The sequence below is a fragment of the Arachis hypogaea genome, chromosome 4 (assembly GCF_003086295.3).
Source record: "Arachis hypogaea cultivar Tifrunner chromosome 4, arahy.Tifrunner.gnm2.J5K5, whole genome shotgun sequence".
NCBI lineage: Eukaryota > Viridiplantae > Streptophyta > Magnoliopsida > Fabales > Fabaceae > Arachis > Arachis hypogaea.
In genome coordinates, this window is record NC_092039.1 from 26,853,239 (window position 1) to 26,875,231 (window position 21,993).

The window sequence follows — 21,993 nt, forward strand, 5'->3', positions numbered from 1 at the left end:
GCCCCTAAGGTTCCCCAAATGGCCAAACCTAAAACCCAGCTTCGTCAACGGAATTGACGCCACCGTCCGTGGTTGTCGGCGTCTCCGCGGCCTCCTCCTTCCCCTGTCCCTAATCCATACTGCCAGACCTTCTCTTCTAGGCTTTCTAGCTCGGCACGTCATTCTGTCTTCATCGGTGACTTCGCTGTTCGAGGCTTCCAGCTGCTGCACCGTCGTGTCTTCGTCGTCTCGCCGCTGTCGTCCTGCTCTCAGTGGAAGGTTAGTCAATTTGATTTTTATTTTGAGCTGTTTCAATGTTATGAATTTGATTTTGAATGTCTCTGATGAGTGATTTGTGATTTCTGAATCTGAAATTAATTAGTTTGTGATCAGTGTTTTGAATTTGAAATTTGTGATCAGTGATTTGTTATACTGTATTGCTGCTGCTGGTATTTAATTTGTTGTTGAAATAGTTACTGATTTGTTGAAATAGTTACTGATTTCAGAGATTAGGAGTGATTATTTGTTGTTGTATTTAATTTTTGTTGTTGATTCTTTTTTATTTTTGGTTCTGCTTTTAGTATTTGGTAATTTTTGTTGCTGATTCTTTTTTATTTTTGGTTCTGTTAAGTTCTACTTTTGGTATTTGGTAATGGTGTTTATGATTTGTTATTTGTTGTTGGAATTTAATTTTTGTTGCTGATTCTTTTTTATTTTTGGTTCTGTTTGATGTTTTCAACTTTGATTATGATGTATTGATTTCAGTTATGGATAGAAGTATTAATCAAGAAGCAGTTGCTGATAATAATGTATATGTGAGTAATAATTCGCCTGCCAAAAAGCTCTTTGTAATTTCAGTTATGTTTTTAACTTTGTAATTGATGTTTTATAATTTCTGGTAACTAGTTGCTGGTTGCTGGTTGCTAGTTGCAGGTTTAGAGCCAAGAAGCTCTTTCTCAAGCAGACAAGATTGTTGAACAAGTCAATAATACACCAAAGTATTAATCTTGGGAGCTTCTTTTAATTTTTTTTCATTTGGGGTGGTGTTGTGATTGTTGTTGAGGCTGCTTTTTTTTTTTGCAGATTGTTGTTCAAATCAAGGTGGTGTTGGCATTTATTGGGAAAAGTAGAACACTGCAAAAGTTACTCATCTGCACTATAAATTGCTCAACAGCGGCTCCAAAAAGAGCACCGTTGTGTCCCTCATAGAGAGATTATATGACCGTTCCAGAAAGAACACTGCTCTAAATTTAGTGTCATCACTGTTCTGTAATTGCTAATGCTAATGTTCTTCTTTTGACAGTGTTTTGTAATTGTTGTTTTATAATTTAGTGTCACCCTTTTAGTGTGATTATTGGTTAATGTTCTGTAATGTTTGTTGCTAAATGTTGATTGTTAAATTTAGATATGGTGTTGTTGATGATTAATTTAATATCACCCTTTAAATGTTTGTTGCTGAATGTTGCTGCTGTTTTTAACATTCCATACATGTTGGATACACCCAAGGGTTATACACTTAAATATATAGCAGAGGCTATGCTTTATTTGTGTATTATGGAGTTAAATTATCATGTTGTGTATGTGACTTTTTATGGATGAGAAGACTAATAACTTTGTGTTTGATGTGAATTTGTAGGATTACAAGGATGCGAAGGACATGGGAGGGATTATATGGAGTGGGTCAAAAACAAGTTTTCAGTGAAATCATCGTTAGGGAAAGAGGATCTCTATAGTGTAGTTGATGTAGTTGATGATAGGAACATGTTCTTCATCTTTGAGTTATATAATTGAAATATATATATATTTCTTCTTGTTAATTGTTTGTATCCAAAGTGTTTGGCATACACAATACTCATTAATTATTTGGGAAAGCCATCTGAATCATGGTTATAACTTTTTGAGTTTATATTTTAATAAGATTATATGGATTTAGTTGATGATATTTTATGTAGTATTTGGAATTTTAAAGTTATTTTAAGATATTTTTTATAATTTATTTATTATTCTATTCTAAAACGGTCTTTTTAGTTAAACCACCAGTTAAACCGATTAGAACAATAAAATAATAAACCAATAACTATAACGAATAAAACCGATTAGAACAATAAAATAATAAACCAATAACTATAACTAATAAGGAGCGTATCTCTTTTCCCCAAAGCGAGCTTATTATCTTTATGCTACTCTTCTTCATCACCATGCATATCATCCTTACCACTTCTAAACTTTGCACGTAATTAAATTGCATTTTCAAAACTTGCAAAAGCAATAAAGTACAGTAAGCAATAATTTTGGTTTTCAATGTTCAAAAAATATATTTGTACTTTATCATGTGTTCAATTTGGGGCATCAATTTGTACTACAGTAATAGAGCAAAATAGGTTGGAAGAAAGGCACATCAAATATGGAAAAAAAAAATCATCACAAATACTATACAAAAAGTCTTATTGAAAGAATACCTACAGCCATATTCACATATCAAATCATCAATTTCATCTATCAAAACAGATTCACCCAAACAATCCAAATAGAAACCGTTATAGTTTAGCTAGTCAATTTGCGAATTATATTATTTGTTGAACAAATGTAATATAACATTTCAATGAAACCAAGTGCTTTCAAAAAAACCAAGCTAAAAGATCAACTGATTCCACCAAAATACAACAAAATATTATAAAATCTAACGTGAAGAATAATTTTCAAAAGCTTTATCTACTTAAAATGCGAGTACATGAAATACATTTTATATCCTAGGCCTTATCATTTTGCACGTCTCTCTTGCCAAATTCATAATTCCACATGTTATTTATCTTGCAATGATCTAAGAAATTCGTATGAAAGAGAACAAATATCATAGTATAATATTTAAAGTAGATTTCTTTTATTCCAAATGAGTACACTGTTTGAGTATTTGCAACTAAAAATTGCAACTAATTATCAATATAAAGTTTGGTCAAGTCATCAGATTTAGTTAATTTTTATGTGAGTTTTTATGTGAGGTTCTCCTAAATGCGAAAGTATTTAGAGTTATTTTATGTCATTGTAGCTAATTATCAATATATAGTATTAAAGAAGAAATCACTTAATAAGCTTGTCGAATAATGTTTAGAATAATGTTTAGTTACTCTTCCATCAGCATCAATTTATGAAACATCCACTGAAAAATGAAAGCAAAGCAATTGTGAAACAGCTCCCTTTCAAAAATTCATTGCAATTTATTCAGATAAATATTTTAAGAATTATTAAGAGAAAATAACGTACCGATCTATGAAAATCTATTTTATATCCTACATCTCATCATTTTGCATGCCAAATCCATAATTCCACATATTATTTATCTTGCAATAATCTAACGTATGAAAGAGCACAAATATCATAGTATAATATTTAAAGTAGATTTCTTTTATTCTATTTTTTTTATAGTAACTTCTAATTTAAAGTAGATTATTTATGAGCTACTATTTATAAAGAAAAAAAAATGAAAATTGACCTCTTCAACATCCTAAATGTATCACTGACCTTGAACTCCCTAACCCTCATAAATTTGACAAGAACTATATCACTGCCTTCATCTCCTTTGCTTAGCAGAAGTGGTATCCCACAAAGAGACACATCCTTCTCCACTCTAACACTTTTTTCCTCTGCTTCAGTTTTTTTTTTCCTTCTTGTTCCTTCACTAGTTACACACCCTCCTTATCAGCACCTTTCTTTTTAACTTTTTCTTCCAACCACTTTACTGTTAGTTCTTCTTAAAAGCATGTATAATGTGATTAAATATATGAAAATTGTAAAAATGAACAAGTAAGCACCAACTTATCTGAAGATCAATGAAACAATGAAAGGGGCACCAAAAATTGCTCATCTCAGATTATAAAAATGAAAACTTTTTTTTAATTTTTTCACAGTGTTAAAGCTAAATAATACTTTTCTAAATAACCTAAAGGATAAAAAAGATGGATGTGATTGAGGAAGTTAACCCGTTCTGCACGACGTTGGAGGGTCTTTCTGCAAATCTTTGAGCTCCTTCAAGATGCGCTCCGACGCCGTATCTGAACATTACATACATTAAAGTAACAGATCAAGAATCATTCAAGCTCTGAAACTAAATCTGAGATCCATTATGAGTTCATTAACTGTAATAAAGAAACACTTTCTCAGTTTCATTAATTTTGCATAAACAACGATTTGTGTAACTATTCTAACTCTTAAAAAATAAATTATCTCTGCAACACCGCCAACGACAACCATCCACGCTGAGTAACTGCGACAAATCGAGCTTCGGTTTTCACGAGCAGATGAATAATCTCTACCGATGCTTCCTTTGTTTGCATCGCGAACAAAATTTCTGTATTTGCTCTTGTAACAGTGCAGAGCTTTGGTACCCGCAAGCGGAAAGACAGATGGAGAGAGATCTAATGAGGGAGGAGAATAAATTTTTGAATTTTGAAATACAGTAACAGCTAACAAATGTTCAGTTTAGGTGAGTGTCACGTGTCAATTATAAAAGGTGGACACTTATCAGATAATGAACTATGTACTACTCTCCTATTATATATAGAGAGATTATATATAAAGAGATATATAGAGATAAAAGGAAATGAAATGCTATTGAGTATTGACTAATGAAGGGATCCTTTCGTTGTATTCTATCACCTTGTCTTCCTCAAAGCTAAGGAGTTGAAGATGGCACGTTTATTCCCCTTCGTTAAATCTTTTGATACGAACCATGTGAAACAAAAAATCCATATGCCAATGGATCTAATTACAATAACAATATCTAAGATAATTAAAAAAAATTTGCAGAGATGATTAAATTATTTATTCAAGATATGTATTAAAAATTAGTTAAGACCGTAATTAACCATTATAAAAAACCATTCGTCTTACTATTTTTAAATTGTATTAAATATTTTTTATTTTCAAATTGCATTAAAGTCATTCTCATTAGTCAAGTTAAATCAAATATACATCAATTTATTAATATTTATTTAAGGTTTATTTTATATTTATATTTATTTTATTTTACTTCTATTATTTTAAGTCCAACTATGATTTGACCCTGTTCGGTAGGTCAAGTACCAGACGGTTCGGAGTGATCCTCGTAGGGACAGGTGGAGCGCGGCCTGGAGATGGATCGCGAGGGTGAAGGAGGGAAACCGACATTCCGAGCTCTCGATGAGGGAGGGGTGTCACCTGCAATGATACTCCGACGCTCAAGTCAGTCTAATGTGCAGGCAAAAAAGGGAATAAGGTAGTATGTGACGTACCTTGGGGGAAGGGTAGATCCTTCCCCATTTATACCGTATCAGAGGTGGGCCCTGCAAGGACAAGCCCACCCCCTTCGAGACCTTCCCTGCACAGCTGTAGCAAAGCTGTCAGTGACGCGTGTCCGGGTCGGCGAATGGGCGCCTTGCTCCTAACCGTTTGAGTCGGGTGGTACCCGGGTCGAGCCGGCCTTCATTCAGTTTGGGCCAGGCCGTAACAGACCCATTTTATTTTAGTTAATTTATGAATTAGAATTTTAAAACTAATAGATATAAAAGCTTCTAAACTTTGTAGCTATTTTTTTAATTTTGATGAATAAAATTTGTTTGAGCTTGAAAAATTGAATGTGAACAAGAGAGATAAAATAATTCCGTTAACTGTTGCATAAAAAAAAAAAAAAAATTAAGGTAGAGTAAGTCACTTTCTTTAATTTCATCTTATCCTGGGTTCCATAAAATATAAGGTGAACATCTGTATTATTTTATCTCTTCCCTTGCCAATTGACATTGCATTTTATAACGAGATATCAATCATCTAAAGAATTTCTAAACATAACCATACTTCATCTCTTACCTCGCATTGGTATTGCAATCTCCCAACTCCCAAGTTCAGTCATCTGATGGCTACAGTCTTTAACTAAAGTACCAACGCATTGAATAAATTCGTAATTCTAGCATCATTGGCTAATCCATTTCATTAATTAATCCTCCTGTAACAGCTTAGCAGAAAAATCCATATTGGTATGCAGTGCTTGACCAGATTACAAGCTCGAGTTATACATATAGTAACTCAATCCAAAACTGGAATTATCTATTAGTACTCAAGTTAATGCCTAAAGAGAAATGCACTGCTGGGAGGGGTATACTGTAGTGCACTCGGGAAGAACCAAAACAAGAGAAACTATCACCTAGGCAAAATTTCAAAAAAAAATCAAGGGAGCTAAAAGAAAGAAAAAAAAAAGTGAAATAGACCGCTACTTGTTCAAACGGTTTGCTTTATCACTCATCTTCATCCTAGCTAATATTTTCTCTTCGGTCTACTAGGGGGCTGGCCTGACTCAAAAATTTCCAACCCTAATCTATGAGCTAGTTCATCCATCATCTTATTGACTGCTTCAAATCCTTCTCTCCATCTATTTGACACCTTGAAATTGTGAACAATATTTTTCAAGTCTACAAGAGTGCTTCCAGGTATTACCCCTAGCCTATCCTTCGCCAGCTTTTTCACCATGGAAACATTTTCCCGTTGATCAGCCACAACATAAATGACAAGGAGGAACTGGTAACAGGCAAGGTTCTTCGGATCCAGGTCAATCATCAGTTTTGCAATTCGCTCACCCAAGTCCACATCTCTTTTGAAATGGCAGAAACCGAGCAAATTTGCCCATAGTAATGACTCATATGACATATCTCCATCAAATTTTATGATGTTCCTCAGGAATTCTTCTGCCTCATCAACTAGCCCTACGTTCGCCAGAAGATTCGCCATGCACCAAAAATGAGCAAAATTGGGCTTCACATTGAACACATCAGTCATTTGCTTGAAGTAAAACCTGCCCGCAGTCAACTTCTCTGCACGAGCGCAGGCACACAAAATGCCAATGAAGGTTACTTCGTCAGGGGATAACCTAGCTAGACTTCTGTCTGCACTTATAATCTTATCAAGTTCAACCTCATGCTTCATCTTCTCCATACCAACCATTAAATCAAATAGGTTTAGTCCATCTTCGGGATTTCCACGAATGCAGTGCCCCAAGATCATCGCATTCCAGGAAACCAAATTCCTGTTTGCCATCCTCTCAAACACTACATGTGCTACATCTACCCTCTTGCATTTGCAGTACATGTCGATCAAAGCCGTATCAATAATCAAGCTCAACCTTGCTAACGTCCTAATGATGCTCGCATGAACTGATCTTCCTTCCTTGAGTCTAGCTGACCGGCCACAAGCCGTAATCACAGATACCATAGTCCTAGCATTACCCTTCAATCCCAACCTACCCATCTCCCGGAACAACTTCAAGGCAAAGCCAGGGTTCCTAGCCTTCAAATGGCCAGCAATCATAACATTCCAAGTAATCAAATTCCTCTCGGGCATTTCATCAAAGAGTGCATATGCAGCATTCAATTCACCAACCGTTACATATCCATCAATGATCGAGTTCCACGAAACCAAATCCCTGCTCAACATTGTGTCAAACACTACCCTAGCAACTCCAACATCACCGCAGCACCCATACATGTGAATCAAAGAGTTCTGAACCGGTAGCACCCCATCAACCCCATTCTTCAGGGCTTGACCGTGGCACTTCCTCCCAGATTGAAGGCAACCCATCTTGGCACAGGAACCAATGAGGGGCACAAAGGTGTAGCTGTTGGGAAAGAAACCACTTTGCAAAGAATTAAAGAGAAAAGCAAGAGCTTGATGAGGAACGTGGCTGTTAGAATAAGCCTGGATCATTGTGTTGACGCAAAACGTGTCTAAGGTGTTGTTGAAGTGATGGAAGATTAAAAGGGTGTAAGCGACGTCGCATAGGTGTGAGGCGCGACTCAGAAGGGTGCGTGCAATGTGAGGGTTGCGGAGTAGGGCGGTGGTGGTGAGGAGTGCCTGAATTTGGAGGAGGTGGCGGGTGGTGTGGCACGCACTCTGGAGGATCGCGTGGAAGGCATTGAAGGGGGAGAGAGTGGTTGTGGTTGTGTCCTTGCCATCTTCTTCCTCGAGTATCTTCCCATCTTGTGGAACCAAGCAAGGGATCCCATTTTTTATCTAAAATAAAACGGAATATGCGGATGATTAGAGAGTGAAGTGATGAAAGCTATGATTGAGAAAGGAAAGCGAGGTAGAAGTGAACTGACAGGAAAGGAAACGGGAATGGCATTACTGATTAGGGAATTGGTTTCCTGGTAGTACCTCAAGGGATGCTTCGAGAGAGAACAAACCAAAACCGCCGAGAGCCTCTTCCCCACTGGACCCATCGCCTCTTTGCTTATTCTTGCCATTCTCCTCTCTCTTTCTCTCTCTCTCTTTCTCTCTCTGTCATATCGTTTTCATCAAAGTTGCGAGAACCGGACCAATCAATGAACTGGTAGAGTAACTGGTTCAACGGTTCAGAGGTTAAACCGGTTTAACTAAATATAAAATAAAATTATAAAATTATTAAAAATTTAATATACAAATTTCAAATATTCAAATTCCACGATTTCTAAACTAATAAAATTTAAAATTTTGTACTTTTACATAGTAATTTGTTCATATTTTATCATTAAAAATTCATAAAATAAAAAATTATTAAATAACTTTTAAGTTCTAATAAAGTAATCACTAATCAAGTAATCATCACATTAGCAACAAAAATTTAGAATAAAAAAAATTCAACAATAATTTCTAATAATCAAATAATAAAAAACAATGAAAAACACAAACTTATACATAAACTCAAACCATCAACAACAAAATTCAGAATCACAACAAATTTTAACGACAGACTTTTAAGTAGGTATTCAATAGCAAAAACAGAATCCAAAAACAGAGAAAACTAAGCATTAAAAGCCAAGAAAATCCAAAAACAAAAATTAATCCAAACTCAACAGCCAAACTAACTTCAAAATCGTATCAGCAACAACCCTTAAATGAGAATACAAAATTAACAAAATTACAACAACATTCAAATCAACCATAAACCCCAAACTCAACTCCATCAACAAAATTAACTCAGCAACAAAATTCAACAGAATATTCAAATCAATTATCAACCATTATTTCAAAAAACCACTTGTAATCTATAGAGTATTTCTGGGTGTGGAACCTTTGAAGCTTCTTCCTCAGTTTCAGAGTTACAATTTTCTATCTTCCAAAAATAATGGCTACACTTTCTCCCAGAAAATCAGCAACAACACAAATTGAAGTAGCAGTGCTTACCGGCATCAAGGGAGGAAGGGAAGTGACGGCGAGGGAGGAAGGATGTGACCTCGGACAGAGAGAAAAGGGGCTCGAAGACAGAGGCTTGACGAGAGGACAGAGACGACGATTTCAGGGCCGCCGACAACGACGATGGAGACTGCGACGCCAATAGCTCCGAGCACGACTTCTAGCGACGTCAAGGAGAAGACGAGAGCCGAGACAGAGGAGACGAGCGGCAACGCGAGAAGCGTTGCGACGAGCTTGAGCAGTAGAGACAGCGACTGGAGCAGATGCGACGGCGGCGGGGAGACAGCGGTGGATGTGGTTCGGCAATGGAGAAGGCGGCGGGTGAGAAAGGGGGTTAGGGTTGGGATGGGTCCTCAGCAAGGTTCTGAAAACCAGACCGGTCATCGAACCGTTCTAGTCACTGGTTCACTGGTTTACTGGTCTAACCGGTTCAACCGTGGTCTAACCGAAAAAACCGTTTTATAATAAAATAATAAATAAATTATAAATAAATACTCTAAAACATAATTATAGTGTAACATAAATTTTAATGTCTTCCAAATATAAAGTACTACATCAACCAAAATCTAATTTAACATTTGATTTCATAATTATTAACAATATCATTCAATATATCACTATTGAACTCGTTAAGATAGTCACAAAAAACCAAAAAAAAAAAAAATCATTGAATTAACCAAATCAATAACAAATATTCAATCATCTACTCATAGCTAAGCTCAGCATCATAGCATGATAAATCAGCAACAGCCAATAATGTAACCAGAAATTTCCAGTCTCAAGGGCAAGATACCAAATTATCATTGAATCAGAAGGCAAAGAACTCTTGTTGTTAATGTTGTTATTGATTTCATCCAATCTTGATCTCATCCATGAAAAGGGCCAATGAAGGGTGACAAGCCTCATCAAGCTCCTAAGGCTTGCCATTCTTGGGGTTGCCAACATTCCTCTGAGGTAACATGCCATTTTCACTCCCTATAAGCTACTGAACATAAGAAACATTCTCCACCTTCAAGTTTCAGTTTGGCATATCCCATCTATCTATCTATCTAACTTATAAGTTATAACAAAATTTTCAGCCAAATTTTAACAAAGTTTCAGCACATTCTTAATGAAGAGTAATAAACTCTTCCAAATCTTTCTGATGTTAAGCATATTAGAAAAATAAATCCAACTTTCAGGAGCCAGTAACAAAATCATGAAATTTGAACAACATCAAATACAGACCAAAATGATAATCAGAAAAATCAATGTCTAATCTTATTATTTATAAACATATTCAAAAAGGACGGACACTCACAAATTTAGCATGATTTTGAAGTAGAACAAGAATGAGGGCAGATGAAATCAGTGGTAACAAGATGGTAAGGCACGACAGAAACAGCAACAGAGGTAGCAGCACTGCACTGTCAGTTCAAAAAGAGACTAAAGAGAGACTAAACAGCACCAGACCACACTAACAGTAGCTCTCAAAGGATAAACCCAATAAAAAACATCATTACCAACAGCACAAGAGACTAAACAGAGCCAAGAATCAAGAACAATCACCATCCAGCAACAAACATTACAAAACAGAGCATAAAGTAACCACACTAAACCAGCATAAAATCAGCAGCAGTTCAACAAAAATTTCAGAAATTAAAAAAAAAAACAGCAGCAGCACAAAATTTCAATAATGATTTGGATTCCAACTTTCCATTAATCCATTCCCAATTTCACATTCAGAAATCACTCAACAGAGCATAAAAAGAAGAACCGAAGAAGTGAAAGCAGTGCCGCTAACCTTCGACGCAGAGACGGACGGCGAGCGGCGACACGACGGCGAGCGGCGAGCGGCGACACGACGGCAAGCTGCTCCAAGCCTCGAACAGAGAAGCCGGAGGATGGGGACGACGTGCCGAGCTATAGCCTACAAGAGAGGGCTTGGGTTCGGGACAGAGGGAAAGAGGAAGCCACGGACGGCGCCGACAAGACGGACGGCGGCGGCACTGCGGCAGAACCGTTGAGGAGGAAATTAGGGTTTTGGTTTGGTAATTTTGATTTTTGGGCTTCAGATGAGGGGTGAGACTCACGAATGGGAAGGAGGGGGGGAGGGGGGTTGTGGGAAGCGGGTGACCGGGAGTGACATTTTTAATTTTTTTTTTAAAAAAATTCAAAACGGCATCGTTTATACAGAACCGGACGGTTTCCGATCCGGTCCAACCGACCGGTTCTTGTTCAGTTCAATAATTTTCAAACAGTTTTTAAAAAAGCGGTTATAGACAGTAGATCGGATCGTTTTTCTCGTCGATTTTCGGTTGAACCGGTTTGACCGATTGATTCGGTCCGATTTTCAGAATTATGGTCCTCAGAGAGTGAGAGAGAAAAACGGGTAGGAGTGGGTTCTATGGGTTTTTTCTTTTATATAAAAATGCGAACCGGTAACCCAAAAAAGGGTTCGATTCTGTCGATTCACCGATTAACTATCGGTTCATCCGATTTTTTATCGATTTTTGCAAGTCAGTATTAAATAACAATCGGATCAATTAGAAGACTAATTTTCGATTAACTCAGTTGAATCGATCAATCCAATCTGATTTTTAGAACATTGATTTTCATTTTTCTAGATATTTTTTGCGTAACCAGCCATTTACGAACAAAAAAATGTTATGACTTTTTATGGTCCAATGGCATTCTCTTTATTGGGTTTTGCTACCAAAGAGAGTTTTTTATCAAATCAAACTATTGCCTAGAATGAATTTACTTGATTTTTACATGTCCTGACAAAAAATAGTTTTTATACCATGAAAATAAATATTAGAGTTATAAGAGAAAAAAGAGAAAGAATTTAGAGAGGAGAGAGAAGGAAGAGAAAAGAAAGAAAGAAGAAAATACTAAATCATTGGAGATGGTTTCAATCAAATTATTAGGTTATATATAATATACTTAAGAAATTATTTAGTCTATAATCTAACATTTAGCTGACTGAATTAGGTTGCATCTATAATTATTCTATTAATTTAAATATTAAAATTTAATTTTAATCTAGAATTTTCATAATAAAATATTTATAATTCTTTACATATTGTTATTGTTCCATTTTTATTTATGTTCTAAGAAAGTCAAATTAGGTCATGTAGTTATTTTTATTTGAAGTTCATAGTTAAAAATTATTAGATGATTTGAAATATTTAATTAAATTATCATCTAACAAGTTTTTAACTATCAACTTCATATGAAGATAATTGCACATAAGTCTTCGTTTTTAAATTAAATGTAATTATTCTATTTTATTTGCTTTATTAGTAGCACGTAGATTACTTTAATATTAAGAAAATTTTAAGAGAGGATTTTATTAGTCATTTTTAATAATAATAAAAATTAGAAAAAAAATGTTGATAACGAATATTAAACATTTTTAATTTTTATTAGAAAAATGAATATAGACAACGACTTAGATGCAATATTTAGAGAGGTTTATCCTCCCAAATTATATTGTTTGGCTGAGTAGTGACCTGAACACGCCGGGAGAGTGAGGAGAAGAAGTTGAAGTTGTCAAGATGAGACTCTGGCTATTTATTTGGAGGTTGGCACAGACAATTTGACCATTCAATTGCCATTGACGAACATGCCTCTACTCTCTCCTCACTCTCCCGGCGTGTTCAAGTCACAACTAAGCCAAATAATACAATTCGGGTGGCCAAACCTCTCTAAATGATGTGCCTAATTCGTTGCCTATATTCATTTTTTAAATAAAAATTAAAAATATTTAATATTCATTATCAATATTTTTTTCTAATTTCTATTTATTATTAAAAATGACTCTAATAAAATTCTCTCTTAAAATTTTCTTGATATTAAAGCAATCTATTTGCTACTAATAAAGCAAATAAAATAGAATAATTACATTTAATTTAAAAGCGAAGATTTACGCGCAATTATCTTTATGCGAAGTTGATAGTTGAGAACTTGTTAGATGATAATTTAGTCAAAATTTTCAAATTATCTAATAATTGTTAACTATGAACTTCATATAAAGACAAACTACATGACCTAATTTGACATTAAACTTTAATAGAACATAAATAGAAATAGAACAATAACAATATGTAAAGAGTTATAAATATTTTATTATGAATATTCTAGATTAAAATTAAATTTTAATATTTAAATTAATAAAGTAATTATACACGTAACCTAATTCAGTCAGCTAAATGTTACATTATTGACTAAATAATTTCTTAAGTATTTTATATATAATATAATAATTTGATTGAAACCATCTCAAGTAATCTACTATTATCTCCTTTGTTTCTTTTTCCTTTTTTTTTCTCTCCTCTCTAAATTATTCTCTTTTTTTCTGTTATAACTCTTGATATTTATTTTCATGGTATAAAGACTATTTTTTTTTGTCAGAATATGTAAAAATAAAGTAGATCCATTCTGGACAATAATTTACTATGATAGAAAGCTATCTTTGGTAGCAAAGCCCAATAAAGACAACATCATTGAACCCACAAAAAAGTTATGAACAGTCATAACATTATTTTTTGATCATAAGCAGTCGGTTTATTTGACGCAAATAATATTTGCAAAGAAAATTCTTAAGTGTTTACAAGGCACCAAAAAAACACATGCTCACTTATAGAAAATTAAATAGCCTTAAAGTGATTGGTTATTCAGATTCAGATTTTATTGGATGTATAGATTTAAGAAGGTCAATTTTTTGTTATGTCTTTATATTGGCTAGAGGAGCTATTTTATGAAACAAATACAAAAAAGTTTATCATTGCTACTTCTACTATGGAGGTAGAATTTACGACATGCTTTAAAACCACAGTTCAAGCATTGTGGTTGCCGAATTTTATCTTAAGGCTTAGTATCATTGAAAGTATAGCTAAACCACTAAGACTTTATTGCGATAATTTTGTAGCTATTTTTTTTTTCTAAGAATGACAAGTACTCTAAAGGTGCAAAACACATGAATTTAAAGTACTTGACAGTTAAGGAAGAAGTACAGAAATAAAAAATATCTATTGAACCTTTTGGTACTGATATGATAATAGTGGATCCATTATCTAAGGAATTGCCACCCAAAATTTTTTCTGGTCATGTAATGCAGATAGGCATAATTGATAAGTCTTTGTTACCATAAAAGTATAATATGTATAGTATGTGTTGCTTATTTGTTATAACATTTATGAATTTGATTAAAGTTACGTTTTTACTTATTTACTGGTTATCACGTTATGAAAGTTACATATTGAGTTGAGTTGATTTTGTGATGCATGGAAGGAACCATGTCATTATTAGACATCTATCACCATGATTCAATTAATTCATTTCAAGTAAGGATGATGATGTGATTATTTCAACCTAAAATATTGTGCATTTATGGTTGTTGAATCTTCAAGTCATCACATGGATCAAGTGGGAGATTGTAAGTTATTTTATTAAAATAATAATGTGGTCCATGTAACTAATGAAACTAATTCTAATTAAAGTGAGTTAAATATGATGGCTGTTACTCAATGAAAGAAATAGAATTGGTGAGAGTTTTAAAATAATAAAAATAAAGGATATCTCTCCTCTCTCTCTCTTCAGTGAACTTATGATTTTTTAAAAGAGAGAGACATGACAGAAAAAGAAAATTTCTTTGACAAAATAATAGTTTTGATTTTTTCTGTGCCATCAACGAAAAAGTGCAAAGAAAAGAAGGAAGAGAGAGGAAAAACATCTAGAAACATTAGAAGGCTGTCCAATAGCTTAGTTGATTAGAGCATTATATGTCCAACTGTCTATAACACAAAAATCAAGTAGTGAAAAGCAGGGAGCAGCATTCATAACTTTTAAGTTCGTAAATTTGAACCAGACTTCGACATCAAAGAACAACCATAACTCAAAAATAATCTAATATGGATCTGGGTATGTTTTAAATTATGCTCTTATAATGTGATAATTATAAATTTCAAAATCTTCTATTATTGTTAGAAATAATTTTTGTATTGGTTATAAAAACTAAAACTAACATTTTATTTTCATTTTTCATTTTAATCAAGATTCGTTCATGTAGAAAATCAAATAATAAAAATAAAATTTAAATTCTATATCCATTTTTTATTTTTCATTTCATTCAAGATTCATTCATGTAGAGAATCAAATAGCAAAATTAAAATCGAAATATAGATTTAATTGAAAAAAATTAAAAAGAAACCAAAGTCGAATTTGAAGATTATTTCAAAGGGTCCAATATAACAAATGAAAAACATGGTAATGTTACTCTATGTTAGAACTTTGTAAAAAGTTGCAAAGCCTCTAAGAAATTTAATTAGGATAGCTAATAAAACAAAGGGTAACAATGTATAATAATAAGAATGTATTCTTAAGGCTCTCTTAATAGGTTCCTAATGTGCTCTGTTAGGGTTTTTATAGTGCCCTATTAGAGTTCTTCCTTCTTTCTTTTAATCAATCTCACCTAGCATATATCACTTTTTTTCCTTTCTTTCACTCGTTCACTTTCATCTAAATTTATTATTTTATTTATATTCTAATTTCATCCAAAGTCTTCGTATTTTTACAATGAGTGCCCAAAATATGAAGAAAATCTGTTTTGAGAAATACTCTAATGATGCTATGAGGGTGGAGGGTGTCAGCCTTCAAATGACACCCATGAAGCCATGAACCTACTAGTTTGAAATTGTCGGAATTTGAGGAGACTCCTGACAATCCATAATTTAAAAAAGATAAATCCCACTCTCTCGAAGTTATTTTTCTCTGTGAAACCAAAAACCAACCTCGACAAGTAGAAGCAAAGCTTAAATCTTGCAGTTTCAAAGATTGGTTCATTGTGGATCCATCGGGAGTTGCCGGTGGCCTTGCTTTGGCATGGAAGGAAAGATGCAATGTTCAGATTATTAGTTATGACAGCTTTTACATTGTGGCCTCGATAGTGAAAGTGGCACTAATATTTCTTGGAGTATTATTGGAGTTCAGTTGACCTCTCATGATCAAGGTAGAGGGGTACAATATGAGGCTCTTCAACTTATTCAAGCATTTCAAGGACGAGTGATAATTATGGGTGATTTTAATGCTATTTCTAACCAAAATGAAAAGGTGGGCAGGGGAGTGAAGTCAGCAGCTTCTATCGAAAACCTTTAATTCATTTATTGATGACAGCTCTCTAATGGATATTAGAATGGTAGGCAGACCATTTATATGGTCAAATCGGAGGTCTGGTCTAGATTTAATTCAGGAACGGCTTGACCGTGTGCTGGTTGGTTCTGAGTGGTAGTAACTATTTTCTAATACTACTGTTCTTCGGCTTTCTGAATCAGTTCTGACCATGCTCCTTTTCTCACTGATTTAAGCCCGAGAACAGAGAGAACTAAATGGCAATTCAAATTTCAAGAACGGTGGTGTTCTACTGATGAGGTAAGACAGATTGTGAACGAGATATGAAGGAAGAGAATAGAAGGCAGCCCCATGTTTATTTTATTTCAAAAATTGAAGAAGTGTCGACACAGTCTTGTCCTATGGAAACAGTCTAATAGAACAAACTCTAAAGAATCAATCAATCTTAATTAGAGGAGCTTCGGGTAGCAGGGGTCCATAGAGGTAATATCATCTCAGATTTGGAAAGAAAACTAGAAAAGACTCTCCATAATGAAGAATTATATTATAAGAAGAAGTCTAGGGTTAGATGGCTTCAGGCGGCAGATCAAAATACTATTTACTTTCACAAAAAATTTCATAACCGCACTCGTCGAAATAAAATCTAGCACTTGACCGAAAACCATGGTGAATTACTTTCTTTAAATGATGATATAACGGCAGTAGTGGAATCTTATTTTAGAGATATTTTTTCCTCCTCTTGTCACAATGATCCAAGCCCATTATTCATTGATTTCGAGCCAAATGTTACAGCTTCCATGAACCGAAGGCTTAGACGTCTGGTTACTATAGAGAAAGTCAAGCTGGCTACTTTTAGTGTTCACCCTCAGAGTGCCCCAGGAGATAATGGGATAACAGCTAAATTCTTTCAACATTACTGGGACATCGTTAGTGGTGATGTGTTTCAGACAGTTAACGAGTTTCTTATGGGAGGTTGCATATTGAAAAGTTTCAACCACACACAAATTTATCTGATTCCAAAAGTATCAGATGCTAAAGATATGTCCAAGGTGAGACCAATTAGCCTTTCTTCTGTAGTTTATAAAATTATTTCTAAAGTCACAGTTCACAGACTTTAGGAATGATGCATAAACTTATCAGCCCTTCTTAGAGTGCTTTTATTAAAGGCTGACTGATCTCTAATAATATCTTAATTGTCCATGAATATATGCATTACCTCAAGAACAAAAAACAAGGTCTGGAACATGAGATGACCCTCAAATTGGATATGAGTAAGGCCTATAACAAAGTAGAGTGAAACTTTTTGTGGTTTATGTTGGAAAAAATAGGATTTGATCCTCTTTGGATTATTTGAATTCGTGAACTAGTGACAACTGTTTCTTATTCTGTAATTGTAGAAGGACAACCCTATGGTTTTTTCAAACCACAAATGGGTCTCTGCCAAGGAGATTCTCTTTCTCCCTATATTTTCTTATTTTGTGCATAAGGTTTCTCTTTATTGCTACACAAACCAGAACAAAACAGTCTCATTGAGGGCATTCAGATTAACAGACAAAGGTTAATCATCTTCTATTTGCAGACAACTCTATTCTTTTTTGTAAGGTTAATTCAACTGTTTGTGGAAATATCCTTGATTTATTAACTACATACGAGTGCTTCAGTGGTCAGAAAGTTAATCTTGGCAAGTCTGCAGTTTTTTTTAGTCATAACACTCCTCTTAACTCTCGTGCTCGTCTGGCTGCCTCTTTAAACATTTCACACATAGGAGATCAAGATAAATATCTTGGGCTGCCATCTGCTGTTAATAGATCAAAGAGAGCTACTTTTAATATGGTTAAAGAGAAGGTACAGAAAAGAATTCAAGGTTGGAAGCGTAACCTATTGTTTGCTGGGGGAAAATTAGTTTTATTAAAGGCAATTAGGGAGGCCATCCCAATTTACACTCTCTCCTGCCTCAGATTACCAAACAGTCTGATCTCTGATATTCACTCCTTACTAACTTAGTTCTAGTGGGGCCAAAAAGTACATGAATGGTGATTGGTCTGGATCAGCCGGGACACTATGACTCGCCCAAAAAAGGAAGGAGGTCTTGGTTTTAAAGACCTTAAGGTTCAAAGCCTTGCTCTGTTAGGCAAACAGTATTGGAGAATAGCAACACATTCTAATTCTTTATTGGCCAGAATTTACAAAGGTAAATATTTCAGAAACGAAAATATTCTAAATGCAGAACTTGGAACACTCTCTTCTGGGGATGGAGAAGTGTTTTGCAAGGTAGAAATGTGGTGGAGAAGGGACTTACCTAGAGAATAGGTAACGTCATAAACATTTGTATGTTTGATGACCCATGGCTGCCTCCCCCATATCCATTCACTGTGCTAATAAATGTTCAACACTCGGTCATTGTTGCTCCCAGAGTAAAAGACCTGATTATTGAAGAAAGAATTTGGAATCAGCCATTAATTACAGAGATCCTTCCAAGTGATATTTCAACTAGAATTCTATCTTTGAAAATTGAAGGTGGAGATGACACACTTCAATGGGCATTGAACAAACAAAAGAAGTATGATACAATATCAGGCTATAGAGTAGCGTACTTATTCTTATACTCTTTGCTTGAACTCTGTCCAGCTATAAGAGATGTTTAGTGCAATAGTTCTCTGAGTTTATGCCTCTCCACCCATCTAATTACTAAATTTTGGTCTTGGTGAACACCACGACAAAGCATATTCGTTCAATGGGTGGTAATAATCGGAACCAACAACTGCTTGCTATTCTATGTTGGAACTGTTGAAAAGTTAGGAATCTCTTTGTCTTTGAAGGAATCAACACTGCCCCAACTTCTATTCTTGATGCTTTTAGTAAACTCCTTCGAGAGATTCAATGCCTCCATAGAGCTTCTCATTGACTTAGTTTATTTCACTTTTTACAATTTTCTTTTCTATTTTTCACTGTTAGATTTCTTTCTAAATATAGTTTATTTAAAAAATTCTCGTCATTCATTGTTTTTGTCTTAACATAAACCTGTATTTCATTTACCAAATTTAATAAAATATATTTTTATTTATAAAAAATGTATAATAATAAAAATATTTGACTATCAACTTTATACACGTCCTGATTTTAGTTTGATTACACATACAACGTATTTTAATTTATGTACAAGAAAATTTAATTTATCTATTTACACATAGATCGAATTATTCAAATTTAATTTATGTTCAAAAGTTTCAAATAAATAAATTATAATGCCCCACATTAATATACTTGTGAAGGAAAGAAGAGTTTCGATTTGAAGTACAGGTTATAGTAAATAGTAGCAGCCATCTTGGAATTAAGGTATGATGTAGCATATATAATGCAAACCGTAGTAGCCTAATTCAATTTATCTTAGAGTATGGCCTTTATATATAGTTTTAACAAAACAAAAGCGTATCACTGCATACTGATTTAGATAGAAAATTTATAGAATTTAAGGAGCTCATCTATATTTTTAATATATGAATTTAATCGATATTTTAAATTTTAATATACATATTTTTATACATAAATATATATATATATATTTAAATGATATTCAAAATTTTTTTATTAATAATAAAATTATTTTATCGATTTTTAACAAATCAAAAATGATTTCAATAAAACTTAAATGACTTGAATAAACGAAAAATTAAATTACTGAAAGGAAAAGTGTGTGGAAGAATAAAAGGCAAATTAAAAAATAAAAGTTGAAAATGGTAAAAATTGCTGAATTTAAAGAAAATGAATGGAAAGATTTTTGACTGACTCATTGGGAATGTGAGTGTGTGAGCTCTCTGAAAAGATTTTAATATTTTTCTTTGATTTTTTAACTATTTATAGAAATCTTAGACCAATCAGTTTCAAATGTAACTCCCATGTGCATTGATCTTTGAGTAACGGTTTTCGCTCTTTTATACAACATAACATGAGTACTTACCGCTAATCAACTCTATTTGTTATTCTTCTTCGAATTATGCTCCTCGATGATAAATTCTTTTTTCAATAAAGATTACATTCTTCAAAAGAATGTTTATCTAAACTTGGTCTCGACGCTGCTGACCTCTTCTTCGACACAGCTGACTTCCGTCGAGTCGGCCTCTTTAACTTCTACATTTGCGTTAATCGATTAATAGAGAGTAGTTAACGGAGTACGTAATTGGTTTCAATCTAAAGTTAATTCTAATATGTATTTAAAAGTTGATCGAAATATTTTTGACACTTGACAATGATTGAAGTCGACAAGCACTTGGCAATGATCAAAAGTCTAAACTTGTCGAACATTGACTTGTCAAAGAGTTCAATAATATCTTTGTCGAAAATATTATTTTTTGATATAAGAAATGTCCCCTAAGTATTTATTTTTCGACTAAAAGGAAGAAAATATAAATATACTTAACATTATTCAATATTTTCGACGATAGTACCAGTAATTTCTTCGTCTTCTTTTTCAAAATATTCTTCATCGATATAGGTAAATCTTTTTTAAGAATGAAGTTTGAACTGCTTCGTCTTTTCTTTCAATCCGTTATCCTTTTTAAAATTGTTTTATCATCTGTTAAAAAGATAATTCGATTTAAAAGAGAATATTTTTTTTCTGATTGATCGAGATGGTAAAATCTCAAATTTTTGAAAATTAAATAATTAGCTATAATATATTATATAGAGAATTTATTTTTAAGAAAATTATTTTTAATAAAAATAATTAAATAAAATTTTATAATCATTGAAGTGTAATTTAATTATAATTTATTTTAATAATTTAAATTATTTATTAAAAACTATTTTAATAGATAAAAGTTTAAATAAATTTTTATAATAATAATAATAATAATTAATTATTATAATAGTTTAAAAGAAGAAGAAAAAAATTGGCGAAGGCCATTATATATATATATATATATATATATATATATATATATATATATAAAAGATGATCTAATTGAAAATTTCTAAATAGAATGAACTTTTCAGGACTGACGTGTAACTCTAAATCAAACAGAGTTGAGAAAAGAAGAGGCTTTTAGAGCCCATTGCTACTTTCGAAGTAACTTAGCCCGTTCATTATTGATCTTTCTAAACCGCTAGTTTCCGGCTTTGTATACTCTTCATTTTGCTCTTATGGCGTGGAGTTCGATTAATAATAATCGAATAAGACGGGTCACACTTTGGCCAAGTATCCTACAAAGAGACTATATATATATATATATATACACACAGAGCTAATAAAGAAATTAACGAAAGCAACGTGTCAATTCATATATGCACATATATACATATATATGACACATTCCCCTTTATATTCCTTAATTATCATCATATACGAATGGCACCTCAATATATATATATATATATATATATAGTATAGAGCTAGTAAAGAAATTAAAAAAAGCAACGTGTCAATTCATATATGCACATATATACATATATATGACACATTCCCCTTTATATTCCTTAATTATCATCATACACGAATGGTACCATTCATTCTTTGAAGGAAAAAAAAGAAAGAGAAAGGCCGTGTGAGAGAGAACGTGAAACCATGGCCAACCATCTTTCGAGTTCGATATTTTGAAATTCGTAACTTTAATAAAAAGTTTAATCCAATAAAAATATTCATTTTTTTTTATGCATTGATATTATTTTTGTTCAGTAAAAATTGATGGTGACAAAGCTCATCTTTCTTTTAAGTTC

At 33.3% G+C, this 21,993-nt stretch overlaps 1 protein-coding gene across 3 annotated transcripts; it reads right to left on the bottom strand.

Moving 5' to 3' along the window:
• Nucleotides 1-5,901: 5,901 nt before the first annotated feature.
• Nucleotides 5,902-11,243, bottom strand: LOC112796560 (pentatricopeptide repeat-containing protein At3g51320). Of its 3 annotated transcripts, XM_025839065.3 has the most exons (4): nt 10,955-11,209; nt 9,163-9,612; nt 8,100-8,338; nt 5,902-8,010 (listed from the first exon to the last, which is right to left on the bottom strand). In XM_025839065.3, exons 3-4 carry the CDS (start codon nt 8,241-8,243, stop codon nt 6,262-6,264), a joined length of 1,893 nt encoding a protein of 630 aa, XP_025694850.1. In that variant the 5' UTR covers nt 8,244-8,338; nt 9,163-9,612; nt 10,955-11,209; the 3' UTR covers nt 5,902-6,261. The 3 variants fall into 3 exon arrangements, with proteins under 3 accessions (XP_025694850.1, XP_025694849.1, XP_025694852.1); XM_025839064.3 differs by lacking the exon at nt 9,163-9,612 and having other exon boundaries at nt 10,955-11,243; XM_025839067.3 differs by lacking the exon at nt 9,163-9,612 and having other exon boundaries at nt 8,100-8,372; nt 10,955-11,241.
• Nucleotides 11,244-21,993: the final 10,750 nt, after the last annotated feature.

Excerpts from the sequence above, each read along its gene's own strand:
- LOC112796560 (XM_025839064.3), bottom strand. The coding sequence starts at position 8,243 with ATGGCAAGAATAAGCAAAGAGGCGATGGGTCCAGTGGGGAAGAGGCTC. Across the intron at positions 8,011-8,099 it reads CCATTCCCGTTTCCTTTCCT|ATAAAAAATGGGATCCCTTG; the intron begins GTCAGTTCACTT and ends GTTTTATTTTAG.